The sequence below is a fragment of the Branchiostoma lanceolatum genome, chromosome 1 (genome assembly GCF_035083965.1).
Source record: "Branchiostoma lanceolatum isolate klBraLanc5 chromosome 1, klBraLanc5.hap2, whole genome shotgun sequence".
NCBI classification, from domain to species: Eukaryota; Metazoa; Chordata; class Leptocardii; order Amphioxiformes; family Branchiostomatidae; genus Branchiostoma; species Branchiostoma lanceolatum.
Genome location: NC_089722.1, coordinates 31,328,428 through 31,354,842, shown reverse-complemented (window position 1 = coordinate 31,354,842; position 26,415 = coordinate 31,328,428). Strand labels below are relative to the sequence as shown.

Genomic DNA, 26,415 nt, shown 5'->3' with positions numbered 1-26,415 from the left:
GACTGTTGAAGGGCTTCTTTTGCTTACAGTCTTATAGCCCTATCAACAGGGGTTGATAGGGCAAATGTATAAGACTGCAAGTAAAAGAAGCCAAACTCAAACCAATGATTTTGCATAAACCCAACAGTAGACCTTATACGAGACATACAACATTTGCAGACTGCAGAGGAAAGCAGAGACACGGATATCACCACTCCAGCCGGGATGAGAGAAGACCTTTCCGAGGCAATCAACAAGCAGATGTACATGTTCTTAGCCCTCCCCGGTACATCGAGAGTACGCACAGACTCGATGTGCTCTCCTAGAAACACCTCCAGTAAAACGCAAGCACATTAGTCACCAAGAGTTAAATACCTACTAGTAGAGAGACAATCGCCTCGTAACTGAACCAAGTGTAACCCAGCACCAAGAGACCACGTCTAGCGATATAATAGACGTTAAACAGGGACAACAATATAGCCGCTAGCCGTGGCGACTAACGAAGGGCGTTTATGTAATATCAAGAAAAATTACACCCTTCGTTAGTCGCCACGGCTAGGACAACAACAACAACAGTGGACGAAAAACAAAGTCGACAACTGTGACACAAACTTCTTGTTTAGGTTAACTATGTACTTCAACGTAATACAAACCTGGACACGGCGTCTCCCTTCTGGTCTACACGACGAGGAAGTTGTTTAGACTTCCTCCTCAGTTTTGACGTGACCTGTGACCCGATTGTTGGTTTGCTTCCCAAACAGGTCAAGGTTCAAGGGTTAAGTCTACACTTTCACTTGACACAACATGGCAACGGAAAGTGCTGAGATGGACTTCAACATGTTTAATGATAGGACGCGGTCATATATATTGCAAGACCAATATGCAAGCTACTGAGCGCAAGGAGAAGGCTTTATCTTCTGACAGGTTGCAGGTCAACGACCTCGTGAAGTGAGTTAGCCTGTCAATGACGACCTCTTGCGAATTTGTTCAAAATTGCAGGCACCTGAACCTTGATCTCAAATTCCTTCAACTCAAAATACAAAATCTCCGAGAAAATCTTGTAATGAGTACCGTAACACTTCCCGACTGCTTCGTTGTGTATACTGTAACTTCGGGAAGAAAAGGCGCGACTAGAAAGACGTAAAACGCGGCAAAAAGCGTAAAAAAAGGACTTAAAACGCGACAAAAGCCCTTGCCATACATCTGCTTGAAGCTGAGCTCCAGATGTTCTTACCATCCCGTGTTCAGGGAGCATCCATACAATGCTGCTGACAAGAATTGAAGAAAATGATGTCGACATTTTTGTACATCCCTTTGACGCAAAACATCACGCTTCAATTGTCACGATACCCAGAGAAAGGAACGTTTCATTCATACATAAATCATGATTTTTTGCATCACAAAAGAGCTTGTGTTATGCAGCCAGGCCCGTCATTTCTGTATCAATTGTGATTCATCCCTGACTAAGCCAAGTTAGAGGAGCTTGTCGCCAGAAGTTGCGAAGTACTGACAAGAAATCCCTGCAAACTAGGGCACTTTGAGAAGACAGTGGTGAGATGTTTTAACGTTCAAAGTCTTGATCTTATAGCTTACAAGACTTTAAGATCGCAATATATTCCGAAAAGGCGAGGTTTTTGTTTGTTTGGAGAGAGTTTGGAGAAGAAGAACTTGTGTGCCAGGAATTTCTGAGAAAAATGGCGGCGTGTTTGAGTTTTTGACTCAAGGGCAAAGTTAACTTCTTTGTTTGACAAAAGTACAGAACTATATGATCTTTTGAGAAATGAGGTGTAGAAGCCAATGTTCCGCAAATTACCATGTGCATACTGTTGTCCTTTGAGTTGTTGCTTTTCTGGGCTAAATATGGAAGAAAACTGATTTGATTCAGCCAATCTTGGGGGGGGGGTCATTTTTGTCAGTAAATTATTTTCCTTGGCGTGCTTGATTTTCAGTGGCCATTCAGGGACATCCTGTCAACAGTGCATAAAAAAAGCTGGATCTTATTGACAGGAAAAGGATGGGTAGTACGGGAATTTGTTTCAATAAGGCCAATTGTTGACAGATCACAAATCATTATATCAAAGGCTGTAACTAGTGTAAGATACATAATGTATGCTCTGGTTGGTTGCATTCCTTGTCTTCTAATAGGCTTTTAACAATTCCTGTCAAGAGTGCAAGGAAAATTCTCATTGACAGAAGCAAAAAAACAAGAGTGAAAAAACTGGAACATCCTGTCAATAGTGAAAAATTATATTATTGACAGGAAATATACTAGTAGTGAAAAAGGATCTTATTGACATGAACATTCTGCCAAAAGTTTAGAAAATTCAATAGTGAAAAAAATGTTGTCAACAGGGACATCCAGTTGTACTTATCAATGACATCCTATATAATGCCTTGATATGTAATGCTTACATGCATAATATTCCAGTTTAGTTACCTTCGTCAAGAAGGTTATTCGTTGATGCTTGTCTGTGTGTCTGTTAGTGAACAGAATAAGCCGAGAACGCCTGGATGGTTTGTTGTCGTAGTTGGTGTGTCAGTGTGTATGTGGGAAATCTCAAGATGATTAGATTTTGGGCGAAGTGCTTTGCATAATTAACGAGAAAAGTGTAAAAATGTGTTATATTGTATGCTATAGCATTGTGTTCTGCCTGGGACGTGTTGCCGGTGTTGTTTCGAGGGGTCAAGGATAAGTGGTAGGGTTGCGTATTTGTCATGTGGGATGCAGGAAACTTAATAGTTGGGACAAATTGGCTTGTCACTCAAGCTGTCGGCAGTGGTATGAGAAAGCTAGCAGCAGAAAGTGGTGTGGAATTTGGTGGAAGCAGACCGAAATTGGATATACACTGCCTTACATCAGGAATTCGAAGAACAATCAGTAGTGGTGTGTCACAGCATGGGGATAGGACGGTGTTCAGGGTAGGTGGGTTAACCATGTTATATCTAGGAAGGAAGAGGTGATTTATTAGTATACGTCATACTGTATGGTGTACATGGAGGTTGTACATGGAGTATGGATATGTATTGCTGAAGAAGTATTTGATGAAGGATGGATGTAGTATATATAGATATCAACTATGCAAATGAAGACCTCATTTGCATAATTAATGAGAATATACTATAACTCAAGGTGGGCTTGATGGATGGTCATGATTTTTGGTATGTAGATAGCTTATGTGATGCTTTGTATGATTGAATGATAATTATGCGAATCAGATTCTTATTTGCATAATTAATGAGGTAATTTTAAAAACCCGCTGTGTTCCATGATATGACTATCCAAATATGTGACATTTGTAACCGAGGAAGATAGGAATGTTGATATGCAAATGTAGGCCTAATTTGCATAATTAATGAGAAACTACTTTAATTCCATACTAGTAAATAACGGACGGCAATTTCATACTTGTGGCATGTGGAAGTTGTGTGAATGTGAACACCATTGAATCAATCATGCTAAAAAGGACCTCATATGCATAATTGATAAATGTTAGCATAACATTCTTTGTTAAGCTCATACTTTGGACAACTTATGTTTTATTATGTTTCATTGTTTCACAGAGGAATATTTGAGCTAACGTTGTTAACGCTGATCCCAGCCATGGACAAGGACTTCTTTTACCAGATCAGCCAGCAGCAACAAAACCTGCAGGTAAATTTTTGTACGAATGATTAGGCCCCGCTGTTAAAGCCCTCCTCTCACTCGACCCGCGGCACGCTGGCGGCGTTGCTGCGGCCGATCAAATTGACTTTCAACGAATTCCATCTACAAAAAACAAATCATTTAAGCTTTGTGTGTTTTGTTGTCTTTTTGGTCATACTTGTACGTTTTGAATGATATTCCCATTATAAAGTCAATGGTGACACAAATCCAGTTTAGGACGCATCGAAGCCGCCAGCCTGCCGCGGGTCCAGTGAGAGGGGGGCTTAAGACAGTGCAAACTGAAAACTACATCATTGTTTTTATCTATATCTATAAGTTTGTAGCCCTTTCATTCCCTTTCCTTTAGGCATTTGAATTTTGATAGAAATTTAATGTACAGAAAGTGAAAAGTGTGAATAATGACTAAATGAGCATAACTTTATTTCTCTTTTTTTTTCTCTTCTATAGACGTCTGGAAGTTCTTCCGGACCATCCCTAAGACTGCCCAAGTCCTTCCCTAGGGTGGTTGGAACTTCAGGCAGTGGAGAAAGGGGTCCGCAGACAACATCTCCAACCGCGGTGGTGTCCCCCTCCCCGCAGGCACCGTCTGCATGGGGCACACCTGCTGGAGGGGCCTGGGGGGGGGCCCAGAGCTTTGCTTCTGTCGTGGGACGGAAAAGTCCCAATCAGACTCAGGTAACAAGAAAAAAAGAAATAAAGAAAATTACTTAATGTAAAAATGCAATGATGATGGTTAGACATCCAGGTAATAAGACATGCCAAAAATTTTCGAACAGTCATCCGCTATCTTTCATGAACTTGCATGCGGAATTTGAAACATATTTACGGAATAATTGTGCAATTTAAGCTTTGTTCCAACACAAAAGAAAACACATGAATTTTAAGTCGATCTTGTCAACTTTCATTGGATGTCTGATTCACTGAGCTGTCGGGGAAACCCAAAACTCTGTCTTTGAAATGTGTCGGTGGTAGATTCTATCTTCCCGCCACCTTTGATTCACTCCTGACATCATCACGTTTCCAGTCTCCTGACAGTCGGCGCAATCTGTCAGACATCTGATGAAAGTCCACAAGACCAACTGAAAATACATGCATATTTTCTTTGTGTTGTAACAATTATGTATTCTACCAATATAGATAAGCTTTCATTTGAATATTTGCAGTAAATCACTTTTTCATCCCTTCAAGACCCAGACAGCGGCGCGCTCTCGTGTGGGTCCCCAGGTCCTGAATGGCGGCACGCCTTCCACCAACCAACCACCTGTAGCAGGAGGTCCTCCAACCCAACACCAACCATCAACAGCTGCTGGGGACTCCCACCAGCCCCAGCCTGCGCTGTACGACACGCAGTTCGTCAGCGAAAACCCCAACGTGTACACCAGCTACCCGGAGGCCGGGAAGATCGCCCCACCCAAGGACATCCCGGCCGAGCTGATCGACGGTTTCCTGAACGGTCGCCGCCAGCCTGTCAGCGCGCTCAACGAGTACTGCCAGTTAAAGCGGCACAAGCTGGAGTTCAACGAGGTGGCGGGGACGGGGCCCTTACACTGTCCGCAGTTCGCCTACCAGGCAAAGATCGACGGAAGGCCGTTCAAAGCGGGACAGGGGAGGACGAAGAAAGACGCGAAGGCCGCCGCGGCGAAGCTAACCCTCTCGATCCTCCTGGGCTTGGAGGATGAGAACGTTGAAGACTTTAGGAAACCGAAGGGCGTGAAGCTCCATGACCAGTACGGGCGGGAGACGGTCATTCCGCACCAGAACAAGGCCAGCGTGTACCTCCCCGAGCAGATCCAACCGTTGCCACAGCAACAGAACAGGGAGAGGGCGGAGCCAGAGAGGCCGCGCCCGTCGGTCATCCCTCCCGTGGTGCCGGGGCTGCCCACGCACGCCGACATGGTGGCGGCGATGGCACGCTCGTTCTTCCAGAGGACCGTCGCAGGGCCCTTCCCGCACATGAAGTCAGCTGAGAGGAACTTGGCCGTCATCGTTGTGAAGAAAGGTAAGTTCAGATTCAAAAGGCTTTATTTAGTTGAGCATGTACATGTACTTATGTACATTCAAATCGTTTTGATTTTCATAATCATATCATTATCAATCAAACAATAAATGTAATCTTCTCTAAAATTAGATTCATCTTAGTTTAAGCTTACATTTCAACAATGTTTCTTCATTGACTCCGTACATCTGTTTGTCAATGTTGAGTCATGACCAGTGTGTGTCTGTAGTTATTTGAGTACACTTTCAGTTAGAGCTGTGTACCAGTACACTACCGATACAGTACTGGGTACAATCGATTAGGTACAGCTCCAAAATACTTGAACCCTGGTGGACCGGTACTAATCAGGTCAAGCCTGACTCCGGGAATGGCCACTTTGACAGATGAAATTACTATGAAATGACCATGGCAGTGCACTAAAGCTACATCTATACTATACTCCAGCACATAAAACACATTTGCAAGTTTGGAGTCAAATTTTCATCTGAGTTTTTCATAAAAATAATACCAGTTCAAACATGCTTTTGTCCTTATTGAAAAACTACCATTTTCTGAACAAGTATTTAAGGTACAGATTCTGATCCGGACCTGTACCTAATCCTGTGTACCTGTTACGTTGATGAAAGTTAGACATCCAGGTAGTAAGATACGCCAAAAATAATTACTCAAGCAACTGGATAAAGTTTTGAAACAGTCAGACGTTTCAGACAGCATCCACTGTCTTTCGTCAGTGACTAACGATAGGACTGAGAACACCAGTTTTTATACCAAAACTCTGAATAGGTATGTTAATGAGGCATCATTAACGAACACAGGCATCTCCGTGCGGCCTTAGCCAAGTGTGGCTACCAAAATTGGACCTTCAACAAAGCCCTCAAACCTTCTGACCAGTCTAAGAAAACACTCAAGTGCAAACCATTGACCAACAGAAACAAGGCCAACATTACCATTCCCTACGTCCAAGGAGTATCGGAAAAACTCAGAAGAATCTTCCAAAACTTCAACATTGCCACTAACTTCAAACCTCACTCAACTCTCAGGCAGAAATTGGTCCATCCAAAAGACAGGCCTGAAAAAGGCATCAAAGCCAATGTCATCTACAAACTGAAATGTAAAGAACCGAACTGCAATAACATGTACATTGGGGAGACAAGTCGACCACTAAAGGAAAGGTACAAGGAACATTGCAGAAAGAGCGCTAACCGCTACCACCATCTAAAACACAACCAGGGACACTCATTCAATCTTGAATCCACGGACATCCTAGATCGTGAAGAACGCTGGTTCGAACGGGGAATTAGAGAAGCAATATATGAGAGGATGTACAACCCCGCCCTCAACAGGAAAGGGGGTCTACGAGTTGAACTTTCAGGCACTTGGGATAATGTGCTGACCACCACCCCCCACCCCCGGACGAACAACATTTAGTTACTGCACTAAAATCAACAGTAGCTAATTGAACTATTAGCACAAAACTTTGTCTTGAATTAATCTTCTTTTAAAGACTACTTCAAGACATCCTGAATTGTCTTAACCTCATTAACATACGTATTCAGAGTTTTGGTATAAAAACTGGTGTTCTCAGTCCTATCGTTAGTCACTGACGAAAGACAGTGGAGGCGGTCTGAAACGTCTGACTGTTTCAAAACTTTATCCAGTTGCTTGAGTAATTATTTCTGTGTACCTGTTGTTTAGGTACACAGCTCTATATCAGATTTTCCAAATTTCAATTTTTTTTCAAATCACGAGTGACATGAGTGTTTGTCTCCTCTACAGGAAGAGTGGATGCAGGAGAGGTTGTTGCCATGGGAACAGGGAACTCCTGTGTAATGGGGAAGAATATTGGTACCGACGGGCGCACTCTGAACGACTGCCACGCAGAGGTGGTGGTGCGACGGTCCCTCCTCAGGTTAGTTACTTACACTGACAGGTACAATCAATTAGGTACAGGTCCAAAATACCTGAACCCTGGTGGACCGGTACTGGACCGGTACTAATCAGGTCAAGTCTGACTCGGGGGATTGCCACTTTGACAGACAAAATTACTATGACATTACGGTGGCAGTGCACTAAAGCCACATCTATACTATACTCCAGCACATAAAACACATTTGCAAGGCTGGAGTCAGATTTTCATCTGTGTTTTCATAAATATGATGATAACACAATTAAATATTGTGTTGTTAGTATGTTACCAGTTAAAACATGCTTTTGTTCTACCATTTTCTGAACAGGTAATTAAGGTACAGGTTCAGGTCCGGACCTGAACCTAAACCCGTGTACATGTACCTAAAATTTGTTAAGGTACACAGCTCTACTGACTGCTGAAAATACTGCTGGTTGCGTATGCTCCTTTGTAGTATCCAGAAGTGGTATCCATGCCAGTATTTGATTTTGTGCACCCAAACTTGAAGCTGTGCACCTAATTTTTTTGGGTGCGCTGTTGTGAGTTCGATGCTTATGTAGGCTTTCTTATGTAAAGTATCTTGAGTGGATTCATTCCTCAAGCTAGCCGCAACGTCTTTCACACCGCAGTCGTCCCTCAGTAAGACTCCTAGAGCCGCATAGTTCCTGTTTAGAACTTTTATTCAGTCTAGTACCACGACCGGTTTCGCCGTGACAGCTTCTTCAAATGTACAGACTAAATGACACAAGTACATGAGGTTCTCACTTATATTAAAGTTAAGTTCTAAACGAGAACATGCGGCTGCAGCGTCTTTTCTGAAGATACCGCGTGAGTGTCTACAGTTTGCTTGAGGTTGCCCACTACTACTGCCTATTGATCTTAGTACATGTAGTAGTTATCAGATATTCTTATAATGTAAAAAAGCTCTGGAGAGAGGGAGTAAGGTTTGTATTTAGGTTTTCCTGACATTCTACTCAATTCTATGTTATTCACTCAATTTTGAGCCCTGTATATGTTTTATAAGTATTTTTTCTTAATTAGTTTCATTTTTTATTTCATGCAACTTGATATGATATGTTGCTCAACCCGCACGTTTTCTTCAGGTACTTGTACCGAGAGCTGAAGAACGTCTTGGAGGGGAGCGGCAGCATCTTTGAGAAGCACCCGGAGTCCCTGCTGCTTGTGCTGAAGTCGGGAGTGTCCTTCCACCTGTACCTGACCACCGCTCCTTGTGGGGACGCTGCTACACACATCACCAGGTCAGCCTTAGTCTGCACTGTATTTATGTTTAGCCATACCTAGTATGCCTGTCAAATCTTCAAATCGATTCATCTCTGTCATTTTTTGACCAAATGACCTGAAAACGGCACAAAGGTAGTGTGGGCAAATACCCGTAGGCGTTGTTTTTTTTCCATTTTTTCGTGATTTTATTGAGTTTTTTTTGTGACAGCCAATGGGAGCACGACATTTCAAAATGCGACCGCCTGATTGGGCAATTGAGTTAATCAAGTTATCTTGCATTTCTGGGTCAGCTGCCCTAATGTTTATACCAAATGTGGCATTGTGACTGCCTAGGACATGTGCATACATGGCTTTGTTCACACTTTTGTCATATTGCTAGTACTTCAGAATTATTTTTCTAAATTCTTTGTCATTTTCAAAACAAAGATGCACATCTCCATTTTTTGCATAGGGAGGAGTATGGCTAATCATGCTGTATTTGCTCAGGGGCAAATGATGGCCTTTCTAGCTTTCTGTATTACCTTATACAGAATGAAGCACTTACAAACAAGCTTTCCACCAGTGCTCTGATCCTTCACAAATTGAAATGACCTGAAGTCTAGAGGTCAAAACAAGAACAAGAAATTTACGTATACTGTAAATGTAGAAATGTTCAGGGTGGTTTTATGTTTGCCGTTTTCGAGGTAAGCTCTTCGCCGCAAACTTAGAACCACCCTGACATTTTTTGCCCTCCTACCCCCTTGTCTACTATTGTCTCATATGCGAACTTAAAACTACCGTGAACACACGATTTTCTTGTCTGTTGTTGACGTCACTAGATAAGAACGAGGTGAGATCAAAGATAGGTCTGTTTGTGTGTGGATAGTATTTAGCACAGAAAACAGGTATGTTTGTGAGTGGATAGTGTTCAGCACCAAGGACAGGTCTATTTGTGTGTGGATGGTGTTCAGCACCAAGGACAGGTCTGTTTTCGATATTCTCCCTACCGCGAAATTAGAACCACTGAAATTTAAATGCATTTACAGTATGTACCAACCTGCTTAAACGGTTCAAACTTGTTTTGTTGTTTCCTGCGTAGGGACGACCCCACAAGACTGCGAGTGACCCAGGAGGACCTGGCACTCATGACCAGTGGTGAACACAATCCCACATTTGACGACATTCAGCACGGGGCGCTGTCAATCAAGGGACAGGCAGGTAAGGGTCATGAGTAGGGGCAGCAACAAAAATCTGTGCTTTGCCTTAAGTATCAGCTTCAATTCAAAATCAGGGCTCAAAATCAAATACTGAGTGTATATGCACCTTAAATTGGAGCTGTGGGTGCACAGGTGCACATAGATATTCGTGTGGGGTTACGCACATAAATTTACTATTGTTGTTGAGTCGTTAAAGATTATCTCGTTTCCTATTTTCAATGTCTTGCTATATGCATGTCTGTTGCCTTATGGGAGCCAGTTGGAAAACAAGTTGACAGAATCAGGAGGAAATTCACAAGGAATAAATATTTCAAGATCTTAACCTTTAGCACACTGAAGTAGCCGTCTGGCCCTAACCCCCACCCCCCCTCACCCCCATTCTCTATTGCTTACAGAGTTAGGTAGTAGGGAGATGGTTGAATTTCTTCTCCTTGCTGAAATTGTGTACTTTCCAGGTTTCAGTGCCAGACCGTTAAACGAGGGTCACACGAATCCAGTTTTGGCTCAACGGTAGCTCACGGATAACTGTCTAGTACTAGTAGATAGGGGGATTAAATGCTGTATTGGACACATCTGTATCTGTATTGTGCAACCAGTACAGTCTCCATTTTGCAAAATATACCAGCTTTGGTACACCTAATAACCTTTCTAAATCAACCACTGGATTTCATTCGAGCTCTGATCCTTGAGAAAGCCACACACAAGGTGAAACTAGTGGTGTGTGCTCGAATAAAGTCTTAAACAGGAACATGCGGCTACAGCGTCTTTTCTGAAGATGTGGCGTGAGTGTGTACATGATGTATGGTTGGCTTGAGGTTGTCCTTACTATTTGCCAACCACTGGATTGCATGTTTTCCAGGTTTCAGTGCGAGACCGTTGAACAGGGGTGCCAAACTGAGCTACAGCTGGGATCAGCTGAGGACCGCGGATCAGATCGGAACCATGTCGTGCAGCGACAAGCTGGCCAAATGGAACGTGCTGGGTCTACAGGGGGCGCTACTGAGCCACTTCATCGAGCCAGTCTACCTGTCTTCCGTCACGTTTGGTATTGTTTATTTTCATGTATTGTGCATTTTATGTAGTCTGTATAACGCAAACTCCAGCTGTCCGGGGGTTTCTCTCCCCTCCCCGCGGAGTTGCGAGGTGGTCACAGGAGGCTTGATTGAATTCAGGCTACATTTTATGCATGTGTGTGTGTGTGTGTTTATCTGTCTGTCTCTTTGTTTGTTTGTTTGTTTGTTTGTTTGTTTGTTTGTTTGTGAACAGCATTATACCAGAAGATGTGGATGAATCTTTATGATATTGGTACATTGGTAAGTGTGGGAAAGATTTCCCAGGGCACATACTTTGCACATTAGGGTTTGAATACATGTACTTTTTGATTTGAATACTTTTTGATTTGAATATAATTTCCCACTAGCTTTACATGTCAATAACTTTTCATACTGTCTCAGGTCTGAGAAAAAAGGAACAGTCGCAGTATGTAGGGGGAACACAATGTACCGGTACATGTGTATGTAACTACCAGGGAAACTGTGTGTCACTGTAAAAGAAGAAGTCTAATTTCTTTGTTTTCTAATTTAAGTGTAGGGCATCCAGAAGACTCCCTGACGCCCTGCTAGCTAATAGTTTGAACTATTTGAACGAGTCAGTACTGCTGTGTTTCTTCAGGTACAAACTACGACCACGGCCAGCTCTCCCGCGCCCTGTGCTGTCGAATCGACAACCAAATCTCTGCAGACCTGCCTGATGAATACATCAGCACCCACCCCCGGCTGGGACGCGTGACGGAGAACGTGAGTCTGCCGGACGCCGCCGACTTCGGGCGGATCAGCCTGAACTGGTGCAAGGGGGACGAGTCCCTGGAGATCGTCAACACGGACACCGGACGCAGCACCGAGACGTGAGTCTACTGGAGATATAAACGAGAGAGTTTCAAAAGAGAGTTTTTGAGTTGTGGGTTTCAGCTTCCTGGCATTGGCCGATTGCTGACATTGCATGACCTTTGTGAATCTTGACTGCAATATAAAAAAAAAAAAATTAATTTTACGGTTCTCAGTGGCAAATGTGCTAGATGTTGGCACATCGGCAACCAAATCCACACTGTGTTTTTTGGCACACAGTTTGACAGATTAGCCGAATAGGCTCAGTGGGCATCACTCTACCGTCCGGGAAGGTAGTGTAAAGTGCCTTTCCCAAGGGCACAACGTCGGGGTATGGTGAGTATCGAACTTGGGACCTACTGATTCCGAGTTCAACGCTCTAACCATTACGCCACGCCGACGTCACTGCAGTATAACAGTCAGATTTTAATGAACTTTTTGCTGAAACAAAGTTTTAGCTCTGTACTAAGCACTTAAACTTTGTTGTTGTTTTTTTGCTCATTCCTGTGATTTTGTCCATCCATGGTCATTGTGATGATCTTTTTGTGCCACTTCTCCTCATCCATTCTCCAAAGGTAGCCTTATCTCTTCAAACGTCTTTTATAGAAATATTCAGTCATTGAAAAACTTTTCTTTCACTCTACCATCCTTTCAGTGTTGTCTGATCTTGTACATGTGTTCTCAGGTCTCCCTTCCGTACTGGTGCCCTGGGTGCCAGTCGGCTCAGCAAGGCAGGCTATCTCATGCGCTTCAGGGCTATGTGTGCACTAGCCAGGAGGCAGGACCTAGCCACAGCTAGCAACTACATCCAAGCAAAGGTAAAGACGATCGTCCGTTCGATCCTTCCTTCGTTTGTTTGTTTGTTTGTTTGTCTGTTCATTCGCTTGTTTATTCAGACCCTCCAGTGGCACGTAAGTCAGTAAATTTCCTTGCTGTTTCAGTTTATTTTTACAGGGAGGGGTCCTTCCCTTTAGAGTAGGATTTCCAGCCAAATGAAAATAAAAAATGTTTCACCCCTGAAACAGCCGGCAGCCCTAACTTCCGGGCTTCGAGCGCTAAATGCACGCAAAGCTGTTTTCTTCTGAGGAATACTCTATCCCGGTTATAACCGGGTGCAGCACACAAGGCATGTTTCTGTATCCCTGATAAGACCGGGACTGGCAGCTTAAGGGTTAAACTTTAAAGGGAAGAACTAGCAACCCCTCCCTGTGCTTGAGGTAACTCGAACACAGGACTTCTATTTTATGTCCCTTCCGAAAGACGGCTGCATTCCCAACCAGGATCAAATCGGGTTCTACCAGTTACCAACTGATTAAAGCCAGGAGCTGAGCTGTGAGGCTGCTACTAGTTGAACTACCTGGACATCCCAAAGACATAGTATCTCTTCTCAAATGATGCTTGAAAATTCCAGGCACACAACAGAAAATTCTAGCTTTCAATCTGTTAGCTTACAGCTGGACTCCCAACTAACTTGGCTCTAAATTCTAGAATACTTGACGATTTTGGAACATCTCGCTTGGGGGTGTTAGAAGGTTTTGATGTTAACTCTGTTGTTGCATAATGTTTCCAGATGATGTGTCAAAACTACCAGGAAGCCAAGCGGCAACTTTACGACCACCTGGCCAGAAGGGGCTTTGGCACTTGGATGAGGAAACCAGAGGAAGAGGAACACTTCCAGAAATAAAAAGGAAAACGTCCATGGTTCGGACAAGGAGAGATCCAGGGCATGGTTTTCTGACATGTACGTGCAAAACTACATGCAGAAATTGTGATTTCGCACCAAAGGAAAGTGAGATTATCGTTCCAAAAACAAGAAAGCATGCAATAAAGATTAAATGTTCGTGCAAAACTACATTCAGAAAAACTACATGCAGAAATTGTGATTTCGCACAAAAGAAAACTGAGATTATCGTTCCAAAAACAAGAAACCATGCAATAAAGATAGAAGATGATGTTATATGCAGAGAAAGAGTTTGTTCATATGTTGTGAAGCATGCTGTTGTTACCATGACTAGTGATTGTGCTACACACTTTGTTCGTGTGCGATATTTTCGAGTTTGAGAAGGTGAAAAGGCCTACAAGCCACAGAGACTTTGATTTAGTGACTTCAGTTGATCATTACTGTTGTCATATGCAGACGTTCATGTAGCTAGGATCAGACATGTTTCATATTTGTTATTTCTGGCTTCTGTTTCCATGTAGATATCATTACCAGAGTTGACGTTTGGGTTAGGCTGACTGAATGCCGCTTTTATTAACCCTTCCGCAGGTCGGGTTGTAACTTGTACGGAGGGCCTTCATAAACTAGTTCATGGTTAAAACTGTGTGGCGAGATGCACTGTCGGTCATATGTCAAAGATGAAGGCCCCTGATAGCTTGTAAACAGCTCTTGTCTAGACCATGCTTGAGGTAGCAGAACACAGTTTTAATCCGCGACCCCCGGGGTCTATGACGTGGGTACAGAAAGTAGTGCGGCCCAAACTCTTAAAGACTGGGTAGAAAGCTGCATGTGAGAGGGATCCATGTGTAAACTGTGCTGTGTGGTGTAGAAATATGTCGGCTTTTAGACCGTGGGATTTGGATAGTGGGCCTTTTCCGCTTTGTGTATAAATACGCCATCTTGTGCAACCGCCTCACGGGGTCAGGCGACTGCAATTCAGTGACCTCTCGCAGAGCGCTGTTTCAAAGTGGGTGTGAGGAGCCGATACGCCGACAGGATTTTTGTTTTTTTTAGTTATTTATAGGTTGTACCCTAAACTCAAACATATTCGTTTTTCGTATTTCTCAAGTGCACCGCGCTATGATTTTTACCGCGTCGAAGCTAGTCACCTTGGGGCCCTTAACTATAGAAATCCCCATAGGCCAGAAACTGTGTTCTGCTACCTTCAATACATGTCCAGATATGTTTCGTTTATGTCTCAGCCAGTGGCTTTCAACTTTGAGACATTACCCACAATGCACATCGCTGCACATGCATAGACTTTGACCTGGCGTATAGAGTCCTGGACAGTGAAAATTTGTGTTACAGAGACTGCAGTTTTGGTAAGATTTATGAAAAGGCATTTGTGTAATAGTCAAGTTTTCTTTAGGATTCTGTGTAGTTTAATACCAAAGTGACACCAAACTGTATTTCTTGTTTATTTGCAATGTTGATATTAAAGTCATATGTGTTCCCAAATCAGTCCATCTGCTGTGCAGTTGATACATAGTGTCAAGAAGAGCTGTGAGGAAATTGTGTTAGAAGCTCAAGAAAGTTTGATGTTTCTTTGTCATGTTAAAAGAAAAATCAGGTAAATTAATGAATTAGGGAGATTGTATAAAATTTCCTATATAATGTCCTTGAATGGATGAATTATTTAATTTTGTTGTACATTTTTGCCCAACTAAGTACAATGTCACAAATAAGACATGTTTACAAACATACACATGTTGGTACAAGAATCTTAGTCTAGCATATAAGTTCAGCTTTTTCTCGCATCTTGGTAATGATGAATCTTGTTTGGGTCTTGCTACAGTCAGTTTATCAGAAAACATGAATAGGAATTTTTCAGTGCTGTATCTAAAGTAAGGGAAGGCAATTTCTATGTACTAGTATTACAAGGATATCTCCATAAGGCCACAGCAAGTAAATTTTATGGATGACATCCTCCGCAGACTCCAAAATTAATGAGATGGGGCAACAAAAAAACAAGGCGAGCCCCCCAAAAAAAGATTCCTATATTCTCAAATTTTGAGATCATAATTCTTGTTAAACAAGAATTGAGGCGACAAAATATGATATGACCAACAGGTCTTTTAATCCTGTATTCAACCAATGTATCGGTCCTGTATTCATTCATATATAATATAAAACCTCCTTGATTCAACAGTAAACATGTCCTTGTAGATGTGTATACATCTCAATAGACTAACTACAACAAATGCAGAAAAGAGCTTGTTGTACCATCATCTGAAGCAAGTACACTGGGTATTCATATGAGATGAAACGCCTAGTGTATACAGCACAATTAACTAGTACCCCCCCATTATTTATATAATGTCCTTGCTAGAACAAATGCAGAAAACCGCTTGTTATTATATCATCATGGGCAGGAACTACACTGGGTATTCATATGCAATGAAAAACCTTAAACTGTCAGCGTTTACGACATATTTGCCCGCATGACCCCATATCAATGTGGCCGTGAAATTATGAAACCATAACTTTTTTTGTTTTCAGTTATTTTATAGATCGTACCTTTGACTTCAACATACTCATTTGTCCGCATGAAAGCTCATCTGTGTTGGTAGAGTACATATTGGAAATTTTAAACTATAATCCAACACAAGGAAGTTGAACTAACCATAAATTTTCGGCTGGTAACTCCAACCTTCGTCAGATGTTCGAATCACTGCGTTGAACGCCGGGAATACTCATTTGTCGTGATTTTGTAGGGTACCCTACTATATCATTTTATCCACGTCGATGTTGGTCACTTTGTGGTCCCGGCTTAAGTATAGAAACCCCCAAAGGCTGAAAACTGTGTTCTGCTACCTTAATCTTAATGCCTTCAGTTACTCTTAGTCCCAGAGTGAGTTAACCGGACTCTTCTACTTCTGAAATAGAGGGGGGTTGAGTAGTAGTGCTCATGTGGTGTACAGTGGGTGAATACAGTACACCGACAACAATGCCAATCACGCCGAGTATCAGAACCACAATGAAAATGACACATATCGTCCACTTCTTAGACCTGAGCCACGCCTTGAGTTTAACACATCGGGACACCTTCGCAAAGTCGTTTGCGGCGGCAAGCAGCTCCTCCGACTTTACCAGGACGTCTTGCAGTTGTTGGTCTTGCCTGTTGACGAGTTTCTGGACGTTGTTCCGCGCGATGTCCTGAGCTTTCTCCACCTCGTGCTGGAGGTCTTCAATCGTTGGTCTGGCCTGGAAAAAAAAAATAGTATTAGATGCTTTTTTATTGATTGATGTACATATACACATTGGGAGGGAATATGGTGGCTTTTTTAATGACCCGTGAGTTTCTTTACTCTTGTTACCTCCGGGAAGATGGAGGTATTGTTTTTGGTCTGTTTATCCGTTTTAAAATCGAATTTTGCCAATGATAGGACTTTCACACATAATATATGTAATTTGGGAAGAGAAGACAATCAATTGAGAACGGATTGCTGATGCAAATTAGAGCCCCCCTATTTCCATAATCAATGAGACAAAACAAATTTACAAAAGCTCTTAATCTCTAACGGAGGTATGAGGTCTCCGAACTCTAGTTTCAAAAGTGATTTGGAGGAAAGGGATCAGGACATAGTACCAATCAGAAAACAGCTGACTTCCATTTTGAAACGCCGGTCGAGGAGCTACTACTGTAAATACAGAAATGTTCGCGGTGGTTTTATGTTCGCGGTTTTCGCGGCGACCGTTTCGCGGTGAACTTAAAACTACCGCTAACATTTTTGTCCAATACTGTAGCAGTATGTAACTATAGCGCTGCCGTAAACTTAAAACCACCGCGAACACTCCATTTTCGCCTTAGTGCGGAATAAAAACCACGCGAACTTAAGTGCATTTACAGTATCTGGAATCGACATTTCCGGTGAGATCCCTATCGTGTTGTGAAAAGAGGAAGAAAGTACTACGTATACGAAACCATTACTAGTGTTACGTAATCATCAGGGGGCTCCCCTTTGTGAAAGTGAAAGTGAAACACCCCCCCCCCCCCAAATAAGAAACACACAAGGTATCAATGATCACAGGAAAGAGAGATCGAGACATATCACAAGTTGGATAGGATGTCATAAGTTGTTTTCGGACATCCTTTTGACAAGACTTGGTACAAGGGCGAGGGAGCCAGCTTATGTGTACACTGCTATATCCCCCATTCAAATCATATCGTGCATACGTAGAGACACGGGTGTTCTTGGTGATGTATTCTTTCTATAAATTTTGTGTGCTATTTCATTCTAATTACAGATTGTGATTATCCAAGGCCCCTGTTACATACAGTAATTCCCCAGTGCCTACATCAACTTGATTAAGATCGCAGTTAATTAATCCCCCATTGAGTCAATGTCCTGGATATCAATGAAGCATTTCCTACCTTTGGATTTGAGATTATGACTTCCGGAACCGCCTGTATTTCCTTCCTCTTGTTCTTCCCGCGTAGTTTCTGCCACGGCTTCCTTTTCTTCCCACCTATACCGTCGTCAAATCCTTCCGCTCCTTCCCATTCAAGCGAGTTCTTCGTCTCGCCTTCTTCGTCTTCTTCAGACTTCGCCGTCGCCCCTTCTTCTCTCCTCCTTACGCCGCCACTTTCAGGGTACCGTGGGTCCGCAAGAAGTGGCGTTTTCTTGTCTTCGCTCTCCGCATGCATCGTTGTCGTTCCTTTCGGGCTTTTACTTTCAGTCTGCACGTATCTCAATATCCCTGAATTCTATGCATATGCGACACCTTTACTTCCTGAATGGTGTACACGTAGATTGATTCATCGGACATGTTTACTGAACGTGCCAGTCTTTCAGCAGACCGTAAGACGCCCTTTTTGTCAGCTTGATTGAGGCTCGGCTAAATGCTGGTCGCCTGGAGTCCGCAAGACGCCATATCACTGTATTTATACTTCCGCTTTATCACCATGACCTGTACCTACCTTGTAAGAGCAAACATAAGCGTCAAATATTCAATAAAGGTCTTGCGTTCATTATACACCACGGAGCCACCGTACCTGTGAACCGGATTCACTAGTTTCAGGTAGACAAAGGGTCACTAAGTCCAAGTTCACGTTACCTTTATAGAATATACCAAGTTGTTGATCTACAGGGGGCGGCCAAACAGTTGAACTGTTAGCATGCGAGGTTGCAGTCATATGAACTTCCATGCTGGTAAATATGTTCTAACGGCCCGACGTCTTGGTGAACTTTTTGTTTATTGTCATTTTGAAGTACATGGCAATGGGAAACTCCCCTAGCCTCCGTAGCAGGCTCTCTGGGCCTTTTTCGGGGCTTATAATACACTTTTTGCTGATGACTTCTTTTTGTACTGACTGCCGCAAGAAACAGACGAGCCTGGAGGAGACAGATCTCCATCTTTACTGCTACATTGTCCCCGCGTAGCCTGCAAATGAAACCCTGGCAAATATTTTCCCTGTAGCCGGCGTAGTTAGTGTGGTAGAGACTATCATGGCTCCACCCCATTCTTATACCATCCTCGATAATACTCGTAGAATGGGGACCACCATCCATCGATACATATCGAGGTAGCATACTAATCCGCTATGCTGGCATACACCATCCTCGAGAGTATAGCGAGTCGGGGTGATGGTGACCTACTCTGGCGGGGTCACCGTCCTCAAAGTGTATGCTGGGAGTGACTAAAGGTCGTCCGATTTTCCAATATGGCGGCTTAGTGTACCGTGTTCAGTATTCCGCCTTTTGGACCAGAACAAACATCAAGAAGTGTACTGCTTCGAGATGTTTACAGTATCAACCTTTCAGAAATTCGCGTTTTGTTTCTGAGACTCTGCTTGTCTTTCATCAACATCGATCGTGCCGATGACATGATCGGATGATCCCAGATCCAACCACCAGACGCAGCCTTTATGCATTAGGTTTGTTTGTTTGTTTGTTTTATTTACCTTCGCCAAGGTTAGGTTTCTGGTAGCGTTTTGGTATGTATGTTTGTATATATGTATGTATGTATGTATGTATGTATGTATGAATGAATGAATGTGGCAAAACGTGCCGCAAAAGTATCAAAGTAACGGGTTCCGCACTGGACATCCAGAATGGAAGAAAGTTCGTAATTAGCTATAGAAATCCAGGGACGAACGGCTTCATTTCCTAGTACTGAAGCCCCCTCATAAAATATATGAACTCCGCTCATCACTCGGTTGATGAACAGCATAATTGAGAAGGCCTGGAAGTATTGCATTGTCTCAATGACCTGCAGTGGCCCCTTCTCTCCGAAAGGAAGAGGAACGCCCGCCTGCAGAACGACGTCCAGACAGTCCTCTTTCTTCCCACGGACAGCTGCAGAGTGGAACTCCTTGCCTGCAGAGATGGTGGCTGCCCCCTCCCTCGCGTCTTTCAGGGACAGGGTGACCCACCTCCACTAGACCCAGCTAGACATTTACACTAGACACCTTCCCCCGTCACAACTGGTACAGACAACAGAAACCATCCCAGTACCAGCACTACCTGTCAAGCGCAGCAGATTCATCAACATGTTGATGTTGGCTGCCGAACCACAAAGAAGAGAAGAAGTAGAGAAGTCGGCCTCACCTTTTTCTACGAATCATATCAATATAAACACAGACAGTCTTCTCAAACCAGCCCAGGGGCGCACCCGGGGTAGTCACCATCTTAAATTCCAAACTCTCAACGCCCAGACAGACACATACAAACATTCGTTCTTCCCCCGTACCATTCCACAATGGAACGCCCTGCCTTGCACGGTTGTATCGGCTCCCACCGTTGAGTCATACCGTGCCAGGCTGGAGGCCTGCCTGCCTTAGCCTGGGACCTCCTCAACCCACCCCTACTTTGCCCCTTGCGGGGTTATCTGGGGGGGTAACCCCAAGGAGGTTTTATATAAAACCTCCTTGGTAACCCCAATGATGATGATGATGATATTTGGTATGTGAGTGGTGAGGCCTGGAAATTGTATAATGATGCCGCCCACCATCCTGGATCGTTATATAACTTATGTATAGTAATAGTATACTTCCATGTATAATACAAGCAAAATTTGCCCTTTATCTGGAGTCATATATGAACATTTAAAGGTAAACTGTACTGTCTGCTTTGCCCTGAATTAGAGCTCTGTCTAGAAACATGATGATAACATTAATTTGTTAAAACACTTGCATTTATAAGCTTGTTGAAAAATGAAAGTTGATAGAGACCCCACTGGAGGCGTTGTCTGACTAATCAACCATTGTGACACGTTGATGAAGGTTAGACATCCAGGTAATAAGATACGCCAAAAATAATTACTCAAGCAACTGGATAAGATTGTGACTCCAACCATTGTGACTCCAACCATTGTGACATTCATGTCAATCCCCATGTCCATTTGTCTTGCTATACCCGTTTAATTTCTTGCTGTACCTTTTGACTCTTGCCATACCGTACCCTTTTTTTTCATACCTAGACATACCTGACGTCCGGGTAGTGTAATGCCCAGAACCCAGAGGTAGTGGTTTCGAACCCGGGTACGTCCCCCAGGAAATTCAATGGAGTTCCAATGTTTGAGGAAAGCCACATCTCAAGCAAGTAAAAGAACCCACCCCTAGCTTATATCGAAGACTTAGAGGACCTTCCTACTATTAGTGTGAGTGGATCAGATAAATCTGTCCAGATATTCAGTACAAATCTGGTGTGTTACGTATATGCCCTGAGATGGTTTACCGGGTATGCAATACAAACCCTGTACGGTAACATTACACAGCCCATATAGCTGAGACCAAAACAAACCTTCCTGACCACTCTCTCAGCCATGTGCCATTGTATGAATCATGCCTAATCTTGAGAACAATTATTCAAACATGAACACTCCAGACCGCATCTCACTTAACAGTAATTTTTTGTTGCAAGAATTGATCTCAATATTGCTTTGGGCGTGATTTTTAAAAGTTACAATGGCACTCGGCAGAGAGGTGGTTTGATAAACAGTAGGAATGTTAGCTTGACCGTGCATAGGCCATATGAGACTACATGTATCATTTGTCATACAGGGTATCTAGATATAGACACGAGTTTTGAGTAACAACTCACTATGACTATAGACTATAGCTATGACTATGTCCTTCATTTGGTACATCTACATCTACATCTAGGGAACCCCCCAAATAGCCCCTTCAGGGGCAAAGTAGGGGGGGAGTTGAGGTCCCGGGCTAAGGCGGGCAGGCCTCCAGCCTGGCAGGGAATGACTCAACGTTGGGAGCCGTCGCAACCTTGCCAGGCAGGGTATTCCACTGTGGGATGGTGCGGGGGGAAAAATGAGTGTTTATAATTATATGTGTCGGTTCTTGCGTGAATGGTGTGAAACTTGAGGTCGTGGCTTCCCTGGGTGCTCCCCTGGGCTGGTTTCAGCAAACTGTAAGTGTCTGATTGTTAACAAGTTTGTAAAAGAAGGTGGTACGACATAAAATGACCGAATTATCAGGTACAGCAAGAAAGGAGTTTCAGGGTGGTGCACATGCATGCCCTCCTCTAACTGACTATACTAATTACTATAGACAAGCCCAGCATAATATCACTGTCAAGGAAATTGATCATTGTATATGACAATATATTTTGTCATATTTTGGAATCACCCCTTTTACTTTTTAAAGTTTATTTGCCATCATCACCCCCCAATATGTTTACTACCCTGTACGACATATGTTTACGACCCTGTACGACATCTAATATCTATTCCCACAGTAGTCCATCATGAACTTGGTATTGTGACCGTCACTGCACACCACTGGTTCACCCTAATGGCCAAGAATAACATGAATTTGTTTGCTGATAGTCAGATTCAGATAATCAGATATTGTGCTCCAAATTTTCACTGAAAGGAGTTCTAAACTCCAGGAAGGGGGTGTTATTTGTCAATGAATGATAATATTAGGAAGTAAAAAATGCTACTTTTTCAAATTCTACTGAACTTCCCAAGTAATCTCTGATTAAACAGAGGCATCTCAGCCTATGACTAAGATTGAGTACCTAGCTTCGGTTAGGGACGTCCCTCGGATAGAACGTTAAATGGAGGTCCGGTGTTTGAGGAGAGCCACACCTCAAGCACATTAAAGAACCCAATACACTTATTGAAAAGAGTAGGGTCCTTCCTGGTGTGTGTGGATCATACTAAATCTGTCCAGATATGCTGAGCTTGTACAAACCTGGTGTGTTACGCCTTGATGCGGTTTACCCGGTATGCAATACAAACAAACAAAAAACAATAACAGACCTGAATTGAAGATCCTAAAGCTGTTGTTTTTATTCTAGTCACCTTCCACATACATGTATGTCTACCTGTTACTCATCCAGAGTATAAATTATAATTGCCCTTCAGTGTAGTGCATTACAAGCATGCAGTGGCACAGGTGTACATGCAGAAAGTATAGTTAAATCATATGAGAACTCTAACAGTGATAGGCTAAAAACCATCTCTTTTATGGAAACAATTCCAGGAAAGAGCAAATTTTCAAACATTCAGCTTAATATTTTTTGTTACCTTGGCCTAAAACTAGTAAAAGGTTATGTTTTTGTCAGCATTCCTGTGTGTGTCTGTCTGTCTGTGTGTCTCACGGTAACTTGAGAATGCCTTGTTTAGTGATAGTTTTTATTGATCTTGAGTTATGATATGCCACTTGTAGGGAACTTCGTCAAGTAACATTTTCATTTCTAGAATGGAGAGGGGGGAGTGTTATATTAATTCCAGTCATTTTTGACTATGATAAAGTAACGACTTTACCATTGTCTACTTTACAAAGCAGAAATACGTCCCAAACTCTATTCGTTGTCAATGACTTTGTAATACATGTACATTACCATGAATAGAATGCAGATGCCATTTTGTGTTGCAAAACAAATCATGTATGATGTAACATATGTGTGTGAGTGTGTATGTGTCTGTAATTGTGGGTGTATGTGTGTGTAATTGTGTGTGTGTGTGTGTGTGTGTGTGTGTGTGTGTGTGTAATTCTGTGTGTGTGTGTATGTGTGTGAATGTGTGTATATACTTGTGCATGTGTGTCTGTATTATATGTGTTTTAGTGTTTGCTTGTCATCTGCCAACCAGATGGCAAGACTGGCAGAGGATAGCCAGCAGGCATGGCAGGGGAAAACCTTTGCTGAACACTATGTTCCCCCTACGGATTACTTAGCTATGGCAGAAAATGAGTGTTTGTGTGAATATGAATGTGTGTGTGCACTGTATGGGTATGTTGAGGTGAATTTGAGTGACTTATGTTTGAGTGTGTGTGTGTGTGTGTATGTGTGTGTAGGTGTGTGTGTGTGTAGGTGTGTGTGTGTGTTCGTGTGTGGGGGGGAGGTGTGTGGGTGTGTCTGGTTGTGAGTGGACAAATTCAGCTTATCTAGAATTAGAGCTTCTGAAGAGTGATGAGTCACAGGGAAATGTGTGAAAGGCTAAACTTATGGCTATCTGCAAGGGAAAATTGCTATACAATGCTCTCTGTTATGTATGAGGTTTTTATTGTTGTCATACAATCACAAGACACAGATGCATTTCTGTGCCTATGATAAGCACTCAGCACTAGGCAATGCAGTGTAATCTAATTTGCTAACCTTCACCAGAATTATGTTCATCACAATTGTAATATTTTTGTGTTGTTGTTGCTATAGGTGCTGACAATATTCAACCCAGGCAGACCATCAATGTCATGAGATGACAGTGAACAAGAAGCTGATAATGTAGCAGTGGATTAACTGCTTCTCCATGAAGGCGCTATTCATTAACAACATGCAGTGAGGCAATGCAACGAGTCTGTACAAAATGTCAAATAGCTATTGGAAGTATACACATTTAGAAAGCTTTTCTGTAGTGCACTGTGTGTGTAATTGATTTGGCAATGGCTCTGATTCAGATGCTTTTGAAACTATTTGTATTGAAGATAAAGTAGAAACTGTCATGTTGTGATACAGTATCATTATTAGGACAAAATTTGTAATCTATTGCAAGAGAGCAAATTGCAACATGAAACAATGTATAGAAAAGTATACATACAGTATAAGTTAACAATGGTGACAGGTGGAACAAGTGACTTTTCTTTAAACTGCTACGTAATACAATCCATGGTTTTTTGGTATGACTTCAGGGTTGTGAGCAAGCATCCTACTTATTATATATCCCAAAACTATGTATGCTGTTAGTAACTGTAATTGTTCAAGTTTTTGACAGTTGTTTGTACCCACATATATATTTCTATATGCAATAACACAGTACATAGCAAAGATTATGAAGGGAGTGACATTGAACTGTATTGAAGTCATTTAACCTGCTAATGAATTTATTTTATTTTATTTTGTGCTTTAACTATAGAGCTTTTCACCATAAACTGTATGTGGTCACTGTCAGCAAAGTCTGATGTATGAGATGACACCTGATATGTGTGTTGCATTAGAATACTGACTCAATGTACATGTATTTCTTTTTCTTTCTTGATTAAAGTGTATGAATTTAAATAATTTGTGTTTGGGAATGCCTCTATAAGTAGCAACACCTGTACTGCGGTGCAATGTGAACCAGTCAGAATTCCCTTCAGCAAAATCACTTGTTGTGTAAAAAAGTTTTCTATTCAGTGACTAACTAACCCGATGAAACTATTCACGGATGAGATACTGATATTGTAGAATGCCAAAGTCAAAGAAAAAGCTTGAAAGAACAAACATGAAGTATTTTGATACACCATACTCTAAATTTTGTTCATTCTTCTTGAGCACATTATGAAGACATGCCAAACCTCTTTTCTTTATTTGCACGATCAGTTTCGAGGTTCCTAGAGGATGTCATCCATATACATGTACTTGTAATAGAATCAACATGGCCTTCATTTAAGCTGGATTTCTTAATGATCTACCCATATCAGTTTACATAGCTGTAATCAACAAGTAAAAGTTACCCTCATTTGCACATAAATCATTAAATACAAACACAGGATCCAAAAGAAGGTGTTGACCAAGTAGACAGTTCTTGATGTGGGATTCATCTTGCCAAGCTTTTTTCCTCTGCACCATCAAATAAACTGGTCTTTGAATATAAATCTGCTTTTGAAGTTTAAGTCCATGGACAGTTTTTGGATATGTGATACTGAATCTCCTGACAATACACAGGACTTCAAATTGATGTTTGTTGTATCACACCTATATATAAATAGAATACTGTATATAGAAAGATGATGATGATGATAGAGAGAATAAAAATGATTTCTTCGAAATTCGCTGGCATAGTTGTGTATGCTTATTTCATTGCTGAGGAAATTTTTGTTTATAGACATATTGACTGCAAGCGCCCAGAAAGCGAGACAACTGAAAACCTGTTTGTCAGACTCCAATGGAAAATTATGCCTATGCATTAAAATCGCGGTAGTTCATATCTATCTCGCTAGGAAAAAAGACGGCAACAATACATGCTAACAGCGCCAATTTGCACTTCATTCAATTGTCGCTAGAGGGAGCTAGTACCATAATTCATAGTTTTTTGTAAATATACTTAATGTAACGCATTGAAAAGGCTTTTGCACTATTGAAATATCAAAATATGATTTTTTACTAATTTTCTAGATCAACATTGATGAATAGAAGGTTTAAATTCGGCCAACAGCGCAAATAATACACTGCGTTTCTGTACACGACTGTATGGTTGAAAATAAAGACAGATAAAATGCGTATATTTTCGAGACGAGTGACGGGAAAGCAAAACTATTAACAGGAATGATAGATCAACATATCAGCTTACTGTTGTGAAAGTTTCAGCGAAAAATATCATTTCCTTCTCGTTTTACAAAGAAAAATGGACTTCTGTCAGATGCGGTTCAAATCGACCTAGAATC

General features: G+C 42.1%; 2 protein-coding genes and 2 long non-coding RNA genes across 4 annotated transcripts in view; 2 read left to right on the top strand and 2 right to left on the bottom strand.

The window, feature by feature from the left end:
* LOC136448898 (uncharacterized) overlaps window positions 1-26,415 on the bottom strand; it is a 136,448-nt gene that overhangs the window by 13,409 nt on the left and 96,624 nt on the right. The gene's annotated exons all lie outside the window — the stretch shown is intronic.
* LOC136448731 (adenosine deaminase domain-containing protein 1-like) lies at window positions 1,411-15,044 on the top strand. Its single transcript, XM_066448380.1, has 11 exons — window positions 1,411-1,530; window positions 3,541-3,631; window positions 4,091-4,318; window positions 4,832-5,642; window positions 7,416-7,548; window positions 8,649-8,804; window positions 9,866-9,984; window positions 10,843-11,028; window positions 11,655-11,886; window positions 12,552-12,684; window positions 13,437-15,044. The coding sequence occupies exons 2-11, from the start codon at window positions 3,581-3,583 to the stop codon at window positions 13,548-13,550; spliced, it is 2,163 nt and encodes a 720-aa protein (XP_066304477.1). The 5' UTR covers window positions 1,411-1,530; window positions 3,541-3,580; the 3' UTR covers window positions 13,551-15,044.
* LOC136448743 (uncharacterized) lies at window positions 15,640-18,667 on the bottom strand. Its single transcript, XM_066448391.1, has 2 exons — window positions 17,962-18,667; window positions 15,640-16,790 (listed from the first exon to the last, which is right to left on the bottom strand). The coding sequence occupies exons 1-2, from the start codon at window positions 18,232-18,234 to the stop codon at window positions 16,443-16,445; spliced, it is 621 nt and encodes a 206-aa protein (XP_066304488.1). The 5' UTR covers window positions 18,235-18,667; the 3' UTR covers window positions 15,640-16,442.
* On the top strand, window positions 19,046-25,051 carry LOC136448725 (uncharacterized). Its single transcript, XR_010757918.1, has 2 exons — window positions 19,046-19,464; window positions 24,209-25,051. It is a non-coding gene; the product is annotated as an uncharacterized lncRNA (long non-coding RNA).